At 43.9% G+C, this 19,817-nt stretch overlaps 1 protein-coding gene and 1 long non-coding RNA gene across 3 annotated transcripts in view; one reads left to right on the forward strand and one right to left on the reverse strand.

Annotated features, from left to right (window-relative positions):
* Positions 1-17,213, reverse strand: LOC121457007. The gene is made up of 3 exons (XR_005975672.1): positions 16,918-17,213; positions 13,782-13,903; positions 1-229 (listed from the first exon to the last, which is right to left on the reverse strand). It is a non-coding gene; the product is annotated as an uncharacterized LOC121457007 (long non-coding RNA).
* The window catches only part of Znf286a (zinc finger protein 286A), a 12,959-nt gene continuing 10,267 nt past the window's right edge, over positions 17,126-19,817 (forward strand). Inside the window, exons 1-3 of one of the 2 annotated variants that reach the window (XM_041665618.1) lie at positions 17,126-17,136; positions 17,220-17,387; positions 18,278-18,349. Coding sequence is in view for 1 of the 2 variants with exons in the window: in XM_041665617.1 (XP_041521551.1) it covers positions 18,188-18,349 (162 nt within the window). In the remaining variant the exon portion in view is untranslated. Of the gene's footprint in view, positions 17,137-17,219; positions 18,350-19,817 lie in introns of both variants that reach the window. The other variant, XM_041665617.1, reaches the window with a different exon arrangement.

Consider the following 19,817-nt stretch of genomic DNA (forward strand, 5'->3'; position numbering starts at 1 on the left):
CTTTAAGTTATTGAAGTTTCCTTTAGACCAGACACTGCTGAAGTCCCCAAAGATGGCTTCTGTCTCAGGAGCCATAGAAGCTCCGGTCTTACTTCCACATCCCCTGGGACACACATTTGCTCAAATAGTTTCTATTCTTGCTTCATTGTTGAAAGTCAGGTGGTCAAACTGTTACTGTATTTCTGTTCCTCTTGTTGTCCGGGGGAGGAATCACACACACACGAGTTTCCTAGGGTGGAGAACACAATGGCAAATAGACTTAGGGAGTACACACAGCACCAAGATGCTCATGAGAAACAGTAGGGATGCAGTCTAACAAGACTACAGCCATCCTACATGTAACCACCACTTGGTTCACCCAGTGACCATGGTATATACCCCAAATCCTACAGGCCTATCAAAATCCTAAGATACTCAACCATGTGTGTAGGGCAACCCACCCATAGCCTGTTTCTTAACTGCCATGGAATATAAATTTTTGTTTACTTAGCATAAAAGCCTCTCTTCCTTCCTCCTGGCCCTGCTGCTGCCTAAAGCACTTTAACCTGGAGGTTCAGTGATGTAGGAGTGTCTTCTATCTATCTGTTGCTTCCATTGATTAATTAATAAAGAAAACTGCTTGGCCTGATAGGTCAGAACATAGGTATGTGGGGAAGACAGAACAGAATGCTGGGAAGAAGGGAAGTCAGGCAGATGCCATAGCTCTCCTCTCCAAGATAGACACGGGTTAGAATCTTCCCGGTAAGGCACCACTTCATGGTGCTACACACATTAATAGAAATGGGTTAATCAAGATGTGAGAATTAGCCAGTAAGAGGCTAGAGCTAATGGGCCAGTGTTTAAATGAATACAGTTTCCATGTAATTATTACTGGTAAAGCTAGCCGGGAGCCGGGCCACAGCCCACCACTCCTATTACTACAGTCCAGTACATTGTACTTTGTGCAGTTCCAGTGGTTACAGGAAGCTCACCAGAGACGACCACTCAGATACTGTGCATATAGTCAATTGGAAGTCTTTACTCCAGCTGGCTGGGCCATAGCCAATTGTTCAGGGACCTAGGTGTGGCCCTGAGTATCCAGAACACGGTATTTTTAAAGGCAGAAACCACATCCTGGCATTGTGCTCAGCAGCTGCAGGGGGCTTCGCAGAAGGAAACCGTCTGAAGCAAACGGTTTTAACAGAAGCTAAGAGGAGTGATTAGTTGGGGAGGTCCTCATAAAGAGGCAGTTTTAACAAAGGCTAAGATAGGGTAACTAGGACATCCTCCCTCTGGCTCCTAGACCAGAGTTGGTAGTTTTCCATGGGATTCTCGTCACAGAGATCAGGTTCCAATTAAACCTGGAAACATCGCCAGCAAGAATACAAGTTGGAGGAGCTGCTGTGCTGTCTTACTCCATCACAACCTCTTTCCTCTGTCACTCGGCTCCTCATGCCTTTGTGGGCTGGTTCTCAACACCAGCCCGGGGCTTGCAGTGAACAGCAGGCACAAGAGCTGTCACTTGAAGGAGAGTAAATGACCACTGTCTCACAGAGGACATTTTGTGGGGAAGAGGTAGGCTTGTAATTGGGACATTTGACTATATGTTGTGAGCACATTACAGAAACAGTCAGAGAAATAATGTGGAATAGCATAAAGAAGTCAGAGTCCCTGTTCCAGCACCTACCAGCTGTGCGGCCTTGGTTGGTTCATCTTTGGAGTGTGTGTGTGTGTGTGTGTGTGTGTGTATCATTTTTCTCATCTGCCGAATGGGAACACAATATTCACTGTAACTTCCTTACACTGGGGTTTATGAGAAAACAGTAATAAAGAAATAAAAATGCTGAATGAATTCATATGCAATTAATATGGTCATATACCCAGGAAATTTGATGAGCTGAAGCCCTCTTCAAATGAGTTCTCTTAAGATGGGAAAGAAGAAACTGACCCAAGACTGGTCACTTGTCTCTAAATCTTAAGGAAACCCAAACTCTGCAGGTCACAAAAGCCTGTGAGTAAAATGGAGAACACACATGCCATCAACACTCACACGTCATGGCTTATCTCCCCACATACTAAGGAAACAGCCCCAGACTGAGGCAGGGTAGAAATGTTGCTTGAATTATTAGGGTTAAAACCTGGACCCTGATGGCCCTAATAAGCTAGTCTGGCACTTAGTCAAGCTTTGCTCCTGGTTAAGGTGAGATAAAAAACAGGGACAAAATACTTCGTAAGTTAATGGGAGAGCAAAACAGGAAAGATATACCTTTCAGATTAAGGGTTCTGTTTGCAGTTAAGACAGTTAAGAATAAGTTCCTGAGCTGGGCAGTGATGGCACAAGAATAAGTTCCTGAGCTGGGCAGTGATGGCACATACCTTTAATCCCAGCATTTGGGAGGCAGAAGCAGATGGATCTCTGTGAGTTCAAGACCAGCCTGATCTACAGATCAAGTTCCAGGACAGCCAGGACTCCTTACAGAGAAACCATGTCTCAAAAGAAAAACTTAATAAGAAGAAGGGGGGGGGGAGAGAAGAAGGAAAGGAAGGAAGGAAGGAAGGAAGGAAAGAAGGAAGGAAGGAAGAAAAAAAGAAAGCTCCTCTTTGCCCTATGTAAAATCCATGTAAGTTAAGGTTTCTACTTCTCATTAAAAAGTTCATGTTTGAAATGGCAGCCTACAAGATGGGAAAAGGTCTTCACCAACCCCACATCAGACAGAGGACTGATCTCTTAAAAAAAAAAAAAAAGAACTCGAGAAATTGATCATCAAAAGAACAAATAATCCAATAAAAAATGGGGTAGAGACCTAAACAGAGAACTTTCAGCAGAGGAATCTAAAATGGCTGAAAGACACTTAAGGAAATGCTCAACATCCTTAGCCATCAGAGAAATGCAAATCAAAACAACTCTGAGATTCCATCTTATACCTGTAAGAATGGCCAAAATCAAAAACACAGATGACAACTTATACTGGAGAGGGTGTGGGGTAAAGGAAACACTCTTCCATTGCTGGTGGGAGTGCAAACTGGTACAGCCACTTTGGAAATCAGTATGGAGATTTTTTCAGAAAATTAGGAAACAATCTACCTCAAGACCCAACAATAGCACTTTTGGGCATATACCCCAAGGATGTTCAATCATACCACAAAAACATGTGCTCAACTATGTTCATAGCAGCATTATTTGTCATAGCCAGAACCTGGAAACAACCTAAATGCCTCTCTACCAAAGAATGGATGAAGAAGATGTGGTACATTTTCACAATAGAGTACTACACCGGGCGGCAGGGGTGGGGGGTTATAATGACATTTTGAAATTTGTGAGCAAATAGATGGATCTAAAAAACATCATATTGAGTGAGGTAACCCAGACCCAGAAATACAAATATAATATGTACTTTCTCGTAAGTAGCTTTTAGACATAAAGTGAAGAAAAACCAGCCTACAATTCACAATCCCAGAGAACCTAGACAACAAAGAGGACCCTAAGAGAGACATACATGGATCTAATCTACATGGAAAGTAGAAAAAGACAAGATCTCCTGAGTAAATAGGGAGCATGGGGATCATGGGAGAGGGTAGAAGGGGAGGGGAGAAAAGGGGAGGGAAGTGGAGAAAAATACATCGTGTAATTAAAAACAAATTTATAAAAGGAACAATACAGAAAAAAAGTTCCTGATGTCCTGCATTAAATTCTTGCAAGTTAAGGTTTCTATCTGTAATGAAGGAGAAGTTCCCATTTCTCAGATGTGAATTGCTTGCGACCCTGCTCACACGCTGTTTCTCCTTGCCTGTGCTTTCTTTCATTGCATCTTTCTAACAATGCACAACTCTCTTGCCCTGTGCACATCTTATCTCTCCTATAAATGAGATCACAAGATACCAGTAGGAGCTACTCTCTCAAATCCCAACTTAGGGTGAGGCATCCGGCTAGCCAGTCCCAGGTGCACCCCAAAATACAGTCATCTTTAATTGGACAGTAGAAGATTTGGTCTCTTCTCCTCCCGATTCTCAGGTTTAACATTAATTCATCACCCACCTCACCCCCCGCCAAAACTAGGGCCAGCCTGCCTGTCTGAGACAAACTCTGCATCAAGGACTTTTCAAAGCCCCACAGGAGACTTCCAGTTCTTAAGAGCGAGCCTTGCTGGTCTTCTTAGCACAGTTTTCTGTAGCACTGTTTAACATTAACCTTTAACATTCAGTAGATGGCAGCAGTGCGCACAGATGCTCTCTTCCCGAAACCAGTAATCCCGGGGAACTCAGCCTTCTCATCTCCAAGACCAGGGACCTCTGTATCTAAGTGAAGTAAGAGCTGTCTCCTTTCCCACCTGTAAAACTCTCCTTTGCCTGAACTGTGTTGAATGTGCCCATGGCTAGTAATGGCAAAAGCGTTCCCATCAAATACTTTTAGTCCTAAATAAATATTCATTGTCTTGGATACTTTCTTTAACTGATATTTAAATTGATTCTTTTTAAAGTGTTTGTATTAGAACTGTAGATAGCCTGAAACATCCTAATGAGGAATTTTTGCACAAAGCCCACATTCCGAGAGTAACCAAATGATTTTGCCAGGAAATCCTCACTTCGAGCTTACCCCCACACTGTCATGTGCCTCATTCCGGAGGAAATGACACCTGCCAGGAAGCCAGGATCATAAAGCATGTACAAACACGGCTGAGTCTACACTTGGTGGCGCCTCAGTCAATACATGGCTCTCGCCCCTTATAGGCATGAATTCTGCTGCAAGCATTCAGTGGTCCTCTTACGACTCCTCCCTGGCTGGCTTTCAAAGTTTCCTGCCTTCCTCACTGGACCTAATTCCTGCTCTTCACGTTAGAAAAGATGGTTCAGGCTGCCTGTCCTCAGATGTGATGATCTGAAGAAGTTCCAGTGTTGGAAATGTCTCCCCTCCATCCTGTGTCCCTGTAACCTGGCAGGGATAGAGCTTGATATGATTATGGTCATGTTGGTTGTAACTGCCATCTTGCCCACTAGGGGAATGAAGTTGAACACCTATTTCTGAGATGATCGAGGAAAACAAAAGGCTTCTATGGGTCACATACCTACCTCAGCCTCCCAAGTGTCATGAACCATGAAAACAAAAAGCAAAAACCCAATCTTCTGTTGACAAGTGTCCGATGGTAGCTTGCGGTGGTTTCTATAGAGAGAACTTCCATAATCTGGGAATTGAGACACCTGGGTTTGCAATCCAGCTCAGTCATTTCAGAACCATCCAGATGTCATTTGTTTTCTCAGACACATGTTTTCACATGTAAAGTTGAAATACTATCTGCATTGTCTAATTCCCAGGGTTTTCTAATGTGAGGTGTTTGTTTGTTTGTTTGTTTGTTTTTTAAGACAGGGTTTCTCTGTAGCTTTGGGAGCCTGTCCTGGAACTAGCTCTTGTAGACCAGGCTGGCCTCAAACTCACAGAGATCCTTCTGTCTTTGCCTCCAGAGTGCTAGGATTAAATGTGTGTGCCACCACCGCCCAGCTTCTAATACAAGTTTTTAAATGTGAGTGTGTTGGGAAACGAGATCATGAACGGATAACCTTCAAACAGGTACCACACTGCCTTTCCCCACATCAATAGCCATTGCTTTCAGTCCGTTTTCCTTGCTTCTCCATCTGACTGTTAAAAGTGGGAAACTCTGTGAAGTTCAGCCCAAGACAGTAACCTTTCCTTCTCGACCCATTCTCTCTCCCCAGATAAGCTCGTACATATCTAAAGCTTCAGTGCCTGCCTGTACAAGACTCACAAATGGATGTTCACAGTCCACACTTTCAGATCTGTACATGCAAGGATGAGGTGTAAGCAGTGAACTTGAATCACTTTCCCCAAATTAAACTGAAGACCTTCCCTGATCTTTCCACAGTGTGATCCACTCACATTTCTCGGCGTTTGCTGCCAGTACCTCACCAGATATATAAGTAAGCCTGGGAGCATTCCTAACTGTAGTGAGAATGAGAAGGACTCCATGGGTTTACATGCTCGAATACTTGAGTCTCAGCTGATGAAACTGTTTGGGAAGGATCAGAAAGTATGATACCTTGTTGGAGGAGGTATGTCACTGGGGGTGGGCTTGGAAATTTTAAAAGACTTGTCATTCCCTGTGTTCTCTTCTCTTTGCCTTGTGGTTGTGGATCAAGATATGAGATCTCGTCTTATGCCTTTACTCTGCCTCTGAAACCATAAGCCCAACTAAATGCTTTCTTTTGTAAGTTTTTGTAGTGGGCTGAGGGCAGGCCTGTTTTTTGTCCTGCCCAGCTCCCACATGGTTAGCTTTACACCCAAAATAACAACACACAAACTGTATTTATATAAACACTGCCTGGCCCATTATATCTAGCCTCTTCTTGGCTAACTCTCATACCTTGCTTAACCCATTTCTAATAATCTGTGTAGCACCACGAGGTGGTGTCTTACCAGGAAGGATTCAACATGTCTGACCTAGCAGCTGGCTCCATTGTGTCTGCCCTCACTTCCCTTCTTCCCAGCATTCTGTTCTGTCTACTCCACCCACCTATGTTCTGGCCTATCAGGACAAGCAGTTTCTTTATTAATTAACCAATGAAAGCAACAGATAGACAGATGACCTTCCCACATTAAGTTTCTTGGTCATGGTGTTTTATTACAGCAATAGAAAAGTAACTAAGACACTCATTCTTCCCTTTCCCTCCTAATCTGATTCCATCCGATCACCATTTTCCATCCCAACTATCTCCCAAACCTTCACCTGTTATACTTTCACATCTATTGCTACAGCCTAAGTCATCACTGCCTCTTGTCTGAATTGTGACAGCATCCTCCAGGCTAGAAACCCTGCACCTACTCACTGTGAAGACTGTAGAGGAGAGAGTGAGGTCAAAATTAGTATATGAAAGAAACCAGCAACAAAGAAACATTGGAACACACATGCCCACACACATACACATGAGTTCCATGTCACAAGATGGAGCATGTACCAAAAAAATGTGTTATGTAAATGATCCAAAACCCATGTATTCTGGGATATAAAAATCACAATCCTTTACACAGCATTAACTATTGAGCTTCTGGACTTTTTCTTTTCGTGTATTTATCTATTTATTTTATTGTTTTTTCTTTCTATTTTGTTTATTTCAGCTCTCAATTTGATTATTTCCTGCCATCTAGTCCTCCTGGGTGTTAGCTTCCTTTTGTTTCAAAGTTTTCAGGTGTTCTGTTAGCTCACTAGTGTGGGATTTTTCCAGCGTCTTTACGTAGGAATTTACTGCTATGAACTTTTCTCTTAACACTGCTTTCATTGTGTCCCATAAATTTGGGTATGTTGTGTGGTCATTTTCATGGGATTTAGAACATCTTTAATTTCTATCTTTATTTCTTCCTTGACCCATTGGTGATTCAAGTGAGCATTGTTTAATTTCCATGTGTTTGTAGGCTTTCTGAAATTAGTGTTGCTGTTGAATTCTAATTTTATGCCATGGTGATCTGATAAGATACATGGGATTATTCCAATTTTTTGTGTCTGTTGAGGTTTGCTTTGTTACCTAGTATGTGGCCAATTTTTTGAGAAAGTTCCATGAGGTGCTAGGAAGAAGGTATATTCTTTTACCTTATTCTTTTGGATGGAATGTTCTATAGATGTCTGTTAAGTCAATTTGAGTCATAATATCTGTTAGTTCCCTTATTTCTCTGTTAATTATCTGTCTGGTAGACCTGTCCAATGGTGAAAATGGGCTGTTGAAGTCTCCCACTATTAGTGTGTGGGGTTTAATGTGTTGATTTAAGTTTTAGTAGTGTTTCTTTTACATATGAGGGAGCCCTTGTATTGGGGGCATAGGTGTTCAGTATTGAGATTTCCTCTTGATGGATTTTTCCTGTGACAAACATGAAGCATCCTTCTTTGTCTCTTTTGATTGATTTTAGTTTGAAGCCTATTTTGTTAGATATTAGAATAGTTACATCAGCTTGTTTCTTAGTCCATTTGATTGGGAAAAAAATTCTCAACCCTTTACTCTGAGGCAATGTCTGTCTTTGAGGTTGAAGTGTGTTTCTTGTATGCAGCAGAAGGATGGATTCTGTTTTCATATCTAATCTGTTAACCTGTGTCTTTTTATAGGTGAGTCGAGTCCATTTATATTAAGGGATATTAATGACCAGTAATTGTTAGTTCCTGCTATTTTAGTTTTCATTGCTGGTGACGTTACTGTGTGGATTTTTCCCTTCTTTGGGATTTGCTGCTGTGAGATCATCTATTGTCTTTCTTTTTTTTTTTTTTTTTTTGGATGGATCTAACTTCCTTGGGTTGGAGTTTTCCTTCTAGTATTTTATGTAGGGCTGGTTTGTGGCTAGGTATTGATTAAATCTGGTTCTGTCATGGAATATCTTGTTTTATCCATCTATGGTGGTTGAAGGTTTTGCTGGGTATAGTAATCTGGCATCCATGGTCTCTTAATGTCTGCATAACACTCCACCAGGACCTTCTGGCTTTCATTGAGAAGTCAGGTATAATTCTGATAGGTCTGACCTTATATGTTACTTGGCCTTTTTCCTTCACAGTTCTTAATTTTCTTTCTTTATTCTGTATGTTTAGTGTTTTGATTATTACATGAGAGGGGACCTTTTTTGGGGGGGGGGTCCAGTCTATTTGGTGTTCTATAAGCTTCTTGCATCTTCATATGCATAACTTTCTCTAGGTTGGGAAATTTTTCTTCTATGATTTTGTTGAATATATTTTCTGTGCTATAATCAGGCTTTGGATTCACTCCTGTGAAAAGAATAATTCTGATGTGTTTATTTATTATTCTTTATCAATAAAAAGTTGGGAGTCAGATATTGGGGTAAGAACCAGGATGATCAGTGAAGTAGTGGAGAAGCCACCAGTGACCTCCTATCTCTTCTGTTCCTCAATCCAAAAGGCTGAGATCCTCTCTAAGTCCTGCCTCTCTACCCGTTCTCAGTCCTCCAAAACCTTTATGGTTAATTTTGGTCAGCTAAGGGCTAGTTCCACTCCCTGATTCAAAACAAACTTTATTGTCAGAATGCAACCAAACTATCAGACAACCCTTTTTTTTTTTTTTTTTGGTTTTTCTTTTGGTTTTTTGGTTGGTTGGTTGGTTGGTTGGTTTTGCTTTATTTTTTATTTTTCGAGACAGGGTTTCTTCGTAGCTTTTGGTTCCTGTCCTGGAACTAACTCTTGTAGACCAGGCTGCCCTCGAACTCACAGAGATCTGCCTGCCTCTGTCTCCCGAGTGCTGGGATTAAAGGCGTGCGCCATCACCGCCCAGCTGGTTTTGGTTTTTTGAAACTCTGCTAGATTCCATATATCCTGAGGAATCCTTTTACAAAATGTCACTCAATTGTCGTTCCACCTAACATTACATGTGGAGTTCAGGGGTAAAGTGGTCCTTCAGCCGTAGGTCCCTACTGAGTCTTCCATCTCCCCCGCCTTCCTCCACATGGCTCTTGGCAGTGGATGCTCTTTCACGGAGATGAGCATTAGAGCAGCAGAGCAGAGCTGCTATTTGCCATTCTCCAGTGAAGGCCAAGGAACTAAACAAGTTACGTGTTCTTGATAATGTGTAGAATGTCCAGTCTAGTCGCTTGGTCACACAAGAGGAAAGAGTGCACAGCAGATGGGGACAGAAAGAGTCAGCTGGGTCTCTACCCATGGGAACACTTCGAGAAGAGGTGCTCCTTGTTCTAGAACCTGAAGAGTCACACCTATCCTCATAATCATCCTCTAGGGAGATGGATTGCTTCATCACAATTGTCACCCATAGTTGGAGACGAAGATGAGAGCAGAGGGTCCTCTGCGGTGCAGAAGGGGAAGGAGTACTGGCAAGCTCCAGCAGACGATGGTGGAGTTACTGGGTAATGAACCGACATATCGGTCCCTCAGTGGTATTGCTGTGACAGAATCGTGGTAAAATTGATGGGCAAAAAGGTTTCCTCTGGCTTCTCGCCTAAGTATTTCTCTACATCAGCAGATGCAAGCCACTGAGAGGAACAGTACTGCAGGCCAAGGAAGTAGAGGTGACATTACTGGAGTCTACAGAAATCTATGGTGTCAAGGACTCACCCATCACCTGTATGAAAAGACGGGGTAAGGAACTCAGAGGGCCTTTGGGGGCAGCACGAGGGTCTCCGGTTCTGCACTGTATTCTGGACAGAGGAGTCAACCTCAGGGCACTCACCAGGTCGCCTAGTAATGGGTCCTGTGGCCATTCAGAATGAGTCTAAACACTGTGGGCTTCTGGTCAGTGTTAGATTTAATGTTTTAAGCTGGGGTCCCTTAGCTTTCAAGTTGAAGGGCAGAGAAACCATCCAGCGGTGCTCTCATCAAGAGGTGGCCCTGCTCTGTGTGGTACTTTGGGGCTATGGGGGCATGCTAAGGACTACCCATCACTCTCTCCTGCAGGGCATACCTCACCCATTGATGCTGCCTTATTGAAGTAATGCACACAAAAAAGTCACACACCATTGTACTTATTAAGCCAATTAAGAGTCTAATAAGGATGCTGGGTGGTGGTGACATATGCCTTTAATCCCAGCACTCAAGAGGCAGAGGCAGGTGGATTTCTGTTTGTTCAATGCCAGTCTGTTTTAACAAAGTGAGTTCATGACAGCCAAAGCTGTTACACAGAGAAACCTTGTCTCAAAAAAAAGAGAGAAGAAAATAATAAGAAAAAAATGTATAAGGAGCCCTTTATTTTTGTCTAGCAACCAAAATCAGGCTAATGCCTCAGAAAGACTTTTGGTACAGAAGCTCAGGGATACAGAGGTTTTAAAGGCCAAAGACCACACAGACCATAATTAACATCAATCTTAGATGAGGATCAGGGTAACTTTGCAACATTTGCTTTGGTAGAATATAGTATTTATATCAGATATCATAGTATTTATATTTAGTTATTTTAGTTTATGTTTAGTTTATACAAACATTAATTATTTGGGTTATTCATCTCCTATAGACAGACGTTTCTGTCCCGCCCAGTCCTGCAGTCATTCAGTCCCAAAGAAACACACAAAGGCTTATATTAATTATAAGATGTTTGGACTATTAGTTCAGGCTTATTATTAACTAGCTCTTAAAACTTAAATTATCCATAATTCTTATCTTTGTTTAGCCATGTGGCTTGGTACCTTTCCTCAGTAAGGCATTCTCATCTTGCTTCCTCTGGGTCTGGCTGATGACTATGTCTCTGCCTTTCCTCTTCCCAGAATTCTCCTAGTCTGATCGCCCTGCCTATACTTCTTGCCTAGCTCCTGGTCAGTCAGCCTTTTATTAAACCAATATGAGTGACAAATCTTTACAGTGTCCAAGAGCATTATCGCTCAGCAAGTACCACAATCAGAGTCATGGAAAATCCCAAATGTGTTGCCAAGACTGACATGTCTGCTTGGGATGGGGGTGGAATAGAGTGTTGAGACATGTCCAGTCACAAAAACAGAACCAGGACAAGATGGTGTTACCTTTGTCACTTTGTTTCCCCATTTATTTTATTTACTTTCAAACTGGCTAAAGGGTAAATATTGGGTCCTGAGGATAAGTAGCTTAGTTGAGTCAATCTTTGTCTTATAATTTTTAAAAAGCAATTTATTAAACTGGGCCCCACAGCAAGTCCTACACAAAGGAAGACTATAGGGCCAGCGAGAACAGTGAGGAGGGTTGAGTCATGGGTTCCAATCAATCTAGAGTACCAGGAGTTATTTGACTCTTACACCTTTTGTCTTCTATCTAGGTTATCTCTAATCTTTTGTGGAGTCTCCTACATAAGTCCTGATTTGTTAGCATAGAAGCAACAAGCTTCACATAGATCCCACACCACCTCCATCTCTTGGCATAAAGATCAAGTCTAAACCTTCCTAGTTTAGGTTTTAATTTTGTTTTTTATTTTGTTTTGTTTTTCCAGTCAAGGTCTCTCTGTGTAGCCCTAGCTGTCCTAGAACACACTATGTAGACCAAGCTGGCTTCAACCTGCCTTTGCCTCCCAAGTGCTGGGATTAAAGGCATATGCCACCCCTTAGTTCTTGCTGGTTGGGAAGACTACTTCTGCCGAGGACGCTACTTGGGCATGAAGTGTGTATCAACGGAAAACCAAGAGATGTCTAATGTCTATATCCATCTGTTTTAGGCCCTCTTCTCCTCTGATTAGGGCCAGAGTATGTAAGGCAGAGGTTCTTGCCACCTCCATCCTTACCAATACTGAGAAGAAGAATGGGGTGGCCCTCCTATGCCTCCAATCGGGTTGCCTGAAAGGGAACAAAAAACTGGTCCCTTCTAATCCAAAATGAATAATGATGGTTTCTGGATGCAGACAGGCAGAGCAGTTGGAAATTGCAGCTGCAGGGTTCTTTGTTTCCTGACAGAGTAAGAAGGTCAGGCCTTTAAACAGATGCAGCAATATTGAGCCATTTCAGATTGGATGTAATTTAGTGGTCAGACACTGCAGGAATCCAAGTAGGGGTGGAGTTAGTTACCATAGTCCCAGGAGTTGCTAAACATGGGTCTGCAGTTGCAGAGGATTTAGGCTCCTGATAGACAGGGAAGGTGGGAAGGCAACTAGAGACTTATCCAATTGAGATATCTAACCAAGAGGGCATAGAAGATAAGGTATTGTGTGCTCTGTAAGGTAAGACAACATCCCTTGGCCATTTGCCCTCTGTAGGAGGGTCTCCACATTGTGAGGGACTGTCACTGGCAGACCCTAGCCTAAAGTGAGCTTTTCAGCTTCCCTTACTAGTGCAGTGATTTCAGCTATGGTTTTCAAATAGAATGGTCAATCTAAAGCCACCAGATCCAAACACTTAGACAGATGTGCTATGAGCCTCCATCAAGGTCCCAGGATCTGAGCTGACACCCTTTGTGAGCCCTTGAGTCTCATGAATGAAAAGGTGAGACAGTTTGGAGACATCTCATATAATGAACCCTGGGGTTAGGGCTAGGCTATGCTTTATTTATTAAAAACACAGCTCCTCTGCCTGTCTCTGTCCAGTTTAAAGACTTTAAATTTGCCTGTGACAGAACAAAGAGGTTGGGGTATTTGGACAGACTCTGGAATCCAGAGTTGGATCCTGCTGACTCCAGAAATTCCAAACCTGCTACTTAGCTTGGGGTTTGGAAACTAGATGGTGGCTTCCTTCTGGGTGGCACTGAGAGTTTATCTGCCTTGCACGAGCTTGTACCCCAGATAAGAAACTTCTGGTGAAGCTGGGCATTCTTCACAGAGATTCAGTAGCCTAATGTCTAGAGCAACTGGAGCAAGTTTCTCTCAAACAGGTGGTTGTGTTGGTCACTACCAGAAAGGAATCTTCTGCATACTGGAGAGAGTGGAGTCAGGGTGGGACACTCTGCACCCTATCAAGTCTTTCTGAAACATTTCCCCTAAGGAACATACAGGAAGTTTTAAACCTTTGGGGTAGTTGCATCCGGTTAGCTGACTTATCTCACAGGACATTGGATATGTTCAAATGCAAATATGGGCTAGTTCACCAGCACCAGGAAAATGGAAAACAAAATATCCTTAATGTCCAGACCCATAGAGACCTGGTGATCTGGTGGGAGGAGACTAAGCAAAGTTTATGGGTTTGGAATAGTAGGGTGAATGGTCTCAGTCTGTTTACTAACCTCCCAGAGATCCTGGACTGGGAGGTCCCAGCTTAAGGACCAGGAAAGGCATATTTCAGGTTGACTGGCACAGGGAAGGATGTTTGTTTCCAACAACCTCCTGATATGAGGAGCAGTTCCTGGTCTAGCCTTTTGGTTCATGAAGTATTGCAGGATGCTTACGGGTGTAATTGTAGTCAAAAGACTTACCACAAAGTGTGGGTGGTGTGCCACCAAGCCCAGAGGATTTGTCTCAGTCCATACCATAGGAAACTGTCATTGCAGGTTCCAGAGCAGGCTTCCAGGATCTGTGTTTGCCTCTGCTGCAGAGTCTAGAAGGAGTAGGAGATATTCTTCAGACAGAGGGGCAGTTAAGCTGGTACGTAGGTGCAAAGGAAATTCTAGTCTCCTGGAGAGTAAAGGTGATGGTTCTACTTAGTTTTTTTAAAATCTCAGGCTGGAGAGATGGCTCAGAGGTTATGAGCACTGACTGCTCTTCCAGAGATCCTGGGTTCAATTCCCAGCAACCACATGGTGGCTCACAGCCATCTGTAATGAGATCTGGTGCCCTCTTCAGCATGCAAGCATACATGGAAGAAATGTTGTATACATAATAAATTTTTTAAAAAAATCTCTACCCAGAAGGGGAAAGGGACCACCTGGGACCACTACAAAGAAGTGTCTCTTGTTTGTGGCCCAAGATAAGTGTCCTTTCACGTGTAAGGTGGTAGCTCCTAACTGTGCCAGTGGTTCCCTGAACCACCTTCTTTTTACTTGTAAATGGCCGCATCAGAGTTCTTAAAAACAGAAGCCTCTGCCCCGGGAATCTACCAAGAAGTTAACTGGAGAACCACCTACTGATGTTTCAACCAACGGCTCTGGAGGCCTAAGAGAACAGAGCCCTGGTTCCCTCATTCTGAGTTGTTGTCCAGCTCCCATGTGGTCAGGAAGGTCAGTGCTTTCTTGGGTTTGGCATGGCTCGGACATTGATTCCTCCAGTGTCCCTTTTCCTTACTACAGGTGCATGAATCCCTTTCCAGGGCAGGGTTCCCCATTTTCCCCACTTTTTGTTTTTGGGTGGGTCTCTTCTCTAGGTAAGAGCAGTTAGGGGCTCAGGGTGAGCTGACTGGAATGCAGCCATCATAATTTTTTTCTGTCTATGTGTGACTTGATCAGTGGTCATGGCTACTTGTTTTTGTTTCTCAGTATCTCAGGTACAGAAAACCCTTTGGGAGCTAGGAGGTATTCATTTCAACTACACCCTCTAGCATTTGTAGCCTTCCGCAGGTATCAGGAGCAGACTGAGTTACAAAAGCCAAATTTAATACCATGTGGTTCTCTAGAGTCATTGGGTGCAAAGTCATGTTAATTTGAAAGCCTTCCTGTAATCACTGGAGAAACACCCCCAGGAGATTCCCCCAGTCCACGGAGAATCTCAGTTGTCTTAGACAAATTAGTGGGTGTTCGATCTAAACCCCAAATTCCAGACATAAGATAGCAGCTCTCAAGTCTTGAGAGCTGGTGGACATATTGTAAGTGTTGCAGCTCGGATGGAAAGATATCCCTGGCAGTCAGGAGCCAAGCAATACCACAAAGTCACTGTAAGCATTACAGCTCTGTGCCTATGGAAGAGTTACAGCTCTATGCTGCCCTGGTAAAAGGCGTTACAGCTGATGCTCCAGCGAGAGTGTCCCACACAACAAACTTCACTCAAGAGATTTATTGGGAGGGAACAATCCAGGAGGGGGGCTGCCTCTGCTATCATGAGAAGCAGCAGAAAACTGAACAGAATACAGGGCTTATATGGGGAGGGGAGGTGGCAGAGTTTCCCAGGGTGGCTTGAGATTGGTGAATGTGGTCTGTTTCTGGGGCAAGCTCAGGGATTGGTGGTATTCTTTGCCTTGTACCTGGTCTTGGGGTCAAGTTGGGGCCAGGTTGTTCTTTTCCTAGCCATTTTACCCTACACATATTAGGGTCCCAATCAGGGCATTTGGATGAGGAGGCTTCTTCAAAACTGTGCATCCTCTCAGCTCCCATTAGTACCAGCAGCCAAGGACAAAAGGCCTTCTTTGCCTCTGCTCCTTGTTTGAGGTCCACTGATGTCAACAGAGTCAATCACCCCAGGTGAGGTAGTAGGAGTAGAAGACAAATTCTAGGAGAAAAGTCGGGGCTTGGGATTTTTTTCAGAGAAAGAGGGGTTGGGGGTTTTGCAGTTATGTAGATCTGAAGTAAAAAGGAGACAGATTAGGAAGGATCATTGCCTCCCTCTGAGTCCCCTCTCTCCTTGAATTTTCCTCTGACTCAGGAAGGGGAGCGCTTCTCCCAATGGAAAGACAGAGTCTGGGTCTAAGGCTTCTGGAGCACAAAGGGACTTCAAGCAGAAGGCCACTGGGGATGAAGGGGAGGAAATGGATGTCTTCATCAGAAGGGATCGTGATGGTCTTAGAGAAGAGGTGGAGGAGGAAGGGAGTGGAGGTACAAGAAAGGAAGTGGGGAAGAGGATAGAGGCCATAGCAAAAATAGAAATTAACAAATTGGGGGGGGGGGTAAAATACAACAATAGGATCTGGTGATTAGATGGTGAGAACCAATAGCTGGTTATATTGATTCTGGCAGATGCGAATGATGCACTGACAGGAAATGCGCCCACTGAGGTGGGGCTGTTTAGCCATATTAAATTGGAAGTGGGTAGGCTAATTCCACAACTGAAGTGGCTTAACCATGGTCCCTTGAGAAACCAACTTTTTTTTTTTAATAAATGCTTAGCTTTTTTTTTTTTTTTCTTGCAAAGAACTTACTGCTCAAGTGTGTGGAAACTGGCGCAATATTTTGAATTCTGCTCATATGAGTTTAGGATTGCAAATTGTCTCTGGATACAAGACCATGGGAATGAATGAGTGTACAACCAGAATCCTGATCTAAAACTACAGCTTTCATATAGTTTGAAGACAAAAGATGAGTTTGCGGAAGGCAAAACCATGGTTAAAAGCCACATACTCATGCCTACAGAAAAGAAATTTGGGCTGAAGCTGCACAGAGGTAACTGTGCAGACAAGGTGCATAGAAAGCCACCGAGCCCGCGTCTCCCAGGTCCCACTTTCGGGTAACTGTGGAAGCTAACCGCAGACGATGCACCCTTTTCTCTCGCGAGAGAGAGGAATCCCGCCTTACCGCTGAGCCACGCGTGGTCCCACCTGTCAAGAAACAAGGGGTCTGACTGCGCGCCGGAGCTTCTGGGAGTCGTAGTTTCTGGCCTTGCCCCCGCAGAATGTCACGCATGCGCGACTCGGAGCTAACCCGAGAAGTTCGTAGCCTTTTGTCAGGCCCGGGGTGGGAGGTGAGTTACCTGATGGGGTGCTAAGGTCCTCCGTTTGCCTCGGTGGTGGTCCAGTGGTGGTTCCACGCCAGATGGAACTAGACTTCATAGTTCTTGAGCTTTGTCCCCTCCCCGCCCCACGCGCCTCCGAGATCGCTCCCTACAGATCCCGGGTGCAGACAGGAGCAGCAGGAGCAGCGGGAGGTGCTGGGCACGAGGCGCGGTTGTCTGTACCCTGTGCTTGCTCAGGTGCTTGGTCCCCTAAGAACAGCCCCAGACGCCAGGGACAGGCATGCGAGGACCCTGTTCAGGGTGCTTTCCCTGGTTTCCAGATCCCAACGTAATCCGAGTGACGCCTTCCGCAGAGCCCTCAGAGGGAAGAAGCTCTTCGAGGCTCCGTTGATGCCGAATTGTGCGAACCGGAGACGAGTGGAAGCTTGGGGACATTGAAGAGGTGGTGATTGTGGAGATGGATTTGGTTGAAGTGCCCCAGAAAAGAGGTAAAGTTGCTCATGGGTTGGTTCTGCACAGTGGAAACAAGAAAGTTGAATTCTTCCCTTTGAAGGGAGAGCCAACCTTTGCCTCCAGTTAGGTGGCGACTTGTCAACTGTCTTGAGGATTAGTGGGCTCTGAGAAGCTGCAGCAGTTGGTGTGAGGGTCAGTCCCCATCCACTTAATGGGTGCACAATGGAATGCACTGGGGACAGTGGGGACATTATCGAACTTTAGGCACAAGTTCTTTGAAATTATTGTCCCATCCTGGTTTCCATCATGGAGACAAAAATTCAGCTTTGTAATTGACAAAAATATTTTCCACACCCATTATCCCACTTTATCCACACAGTTAACCGTACGGTCTCACAGATAACTCAGAATGTGTTTGGCAGGCACAGAAGTGTGGGGCTGACATCAACACTACTAGACCAGTGTATCTTGAACTTTAGTCTATGACCTTCTGTGCCAGAATTCCCTTCAAGGGTGCTTTTTGGATTTCGAGATGTCACCTCAAAATCAACCAATCATAATTTAAAGGTGAGACTTAGCAGTCTACATCTTAAGAAAGCTTTAAGAGATTTTTTTTTTAAACCATTGAGTCTGCTTCGAAGATTTTAAGTAGAATATGATGGGAACTTACTTATTCTAGTTTGTAGACTGGAGAGTTCTGGTTTCTGGGATGTATAGAACAACTGGATTCAAGCCCAGAGAAGCCAAGTCCCTGGGCACACCCCACCGTACTGCAAAGTAACAGTTTGGTTTGGATTCCCTGCAATCTTTGTTAGCAGGGAGTGCATGTGGTGTGATGAAGGGAATCTTAGATTGTAGTCTGAGTAGCGAGATGGGTCTCGACCCTGTCACTGCTGGCTGCTTGCCCTTAGCTCTGTCTTCCCAGGACTCCCTCCTTTCCCACGAGAAGAGTGCAGAAGGAGAAGTGGCCTCTCTGAGACTCACAGCCAAGTCCCAGGTGAGTCTCCACGGGTTAAGAGTCAGCTCCATCTTGTGTCTCAGAGCACCGATGCACTCCCCTTTTGATGTGGGATTTCTTTGTCTACAGAGCCCATTTAGAGACCTGAGTTCTAATTCCAAGAGACTAATGGACTCAGTAGGAAACACTTTCTGCCTACACATAGGTACCTCTCTTCTCCATCTCCATTGTCTCTCTAAGGCAGGTGGGCCACATTTCTCCCCGCTTCCCCGCTATGCTAATTTCTGTATTTGGTCATGTGGAAAGCTATTTTAAGGGTACAGTACATACATTTCTCTATGGGAAACAGCACACCTGTGATGGTAAGGGGGAACTTAGGAAACATCTTAAAGGCGAAAGTGATTGGAATAATAATATGTACTTGGTTGAAACTGATAGTGAAAGAAGAAAGACTCTGAAGACTTCAAAGCTCAGGGATAGGAAGCGGTCCTCCCTGGGGATGAATCTGGAGCATTAGGGCTAGTTCCCTCCCGCTTTGAAGGAGTAAGTCTCCCATTTCCTATTATTATTTTGTCCCTCCCACAAAGAGCAAATGTGTCAAGGGAGAACTATGGGATACACAGTGGGTGGTGGTGACACTGATTACCGTGTTCCTTTTGCATTGTTCTGCAGCCCAGAGATTCCCGTCAGCATCCGCTGGATGTTAATGCTGTAGAAATGACTTGTGGCCCTTTTTGTACTTTTCTCGACGGCGCTGAGTCTCACAGACTTTACCAATCCAAGAGACTTCAGTGGAGGCTGACATCTTAAACTGGCTTGTGCAAAGAGAGGTCTTTATTGACCAACACAAGTTAAGGATTTAGGCCATAACACAGAGAGCCAACTTGTCCATTTTGTTAACCTTTTCCAAAACTCTACGAGGTTTGCTCTTAAACAGGCTTTTCTTCTGGTGCCCTCATCAAACAGGCGTAGGCTTGCATCTTCAAGGTTGAAGGCTAGCTGTTCCGCTAGTGCTGGGATGACTTCTAGCAGTGTATAAGGTCTTTCCTACACCATTGCTGGACTTGGCCAGAAGAAATTGTGGAGTATACCAGTGCATACATAAGTAGACACATTCCAGCCCTGACTCCAACAGATCGGTTCTACCCGCTCGCCACAGGGTTGAGTGGCTCAGCACGGAGACAGATAGGAAAAGAAGGGTGGACAGGTGGTACATTTCATTATCTTGATGCTAGATTAAAAACTGTTATATCATCATGGTGGATTGTCTTTTATGGATATTTTTAAAGTCTTTTTTTAATTTTACTAGATTTTATTTAGTGCTAATATTGGAACTTTTGTGTTCAGATTTGAGTTGGTTAAGTTTTTTAATCTTTTCTTACTAGGTTTAGAAAATATGTATATTAGTTTTAGCTTAATAAGCAGCACAGAATATAGAAATATATAGGTATGATAACTCTCCTCCCCAAATCAGCCCCTCACCTCTTTCTACAGAGAATCTCTGTGT

The sequence above is a fragment of the Microtus oregoni genome, unplaced genomic scaffold, assembly GCF_018167655.1.
Source record: "Microtus oregoni isolate MIOR12 unplaced genomic scaffold, Mior012 000015F_ref0000493, whole genome shotgun sequence".
NCBI classification, from domain to species: Eukaryota; Metazoa; Chordata; class Mammalia; order Rodentia; family Cricetidae; genus Microtus; species Microtus oregoni.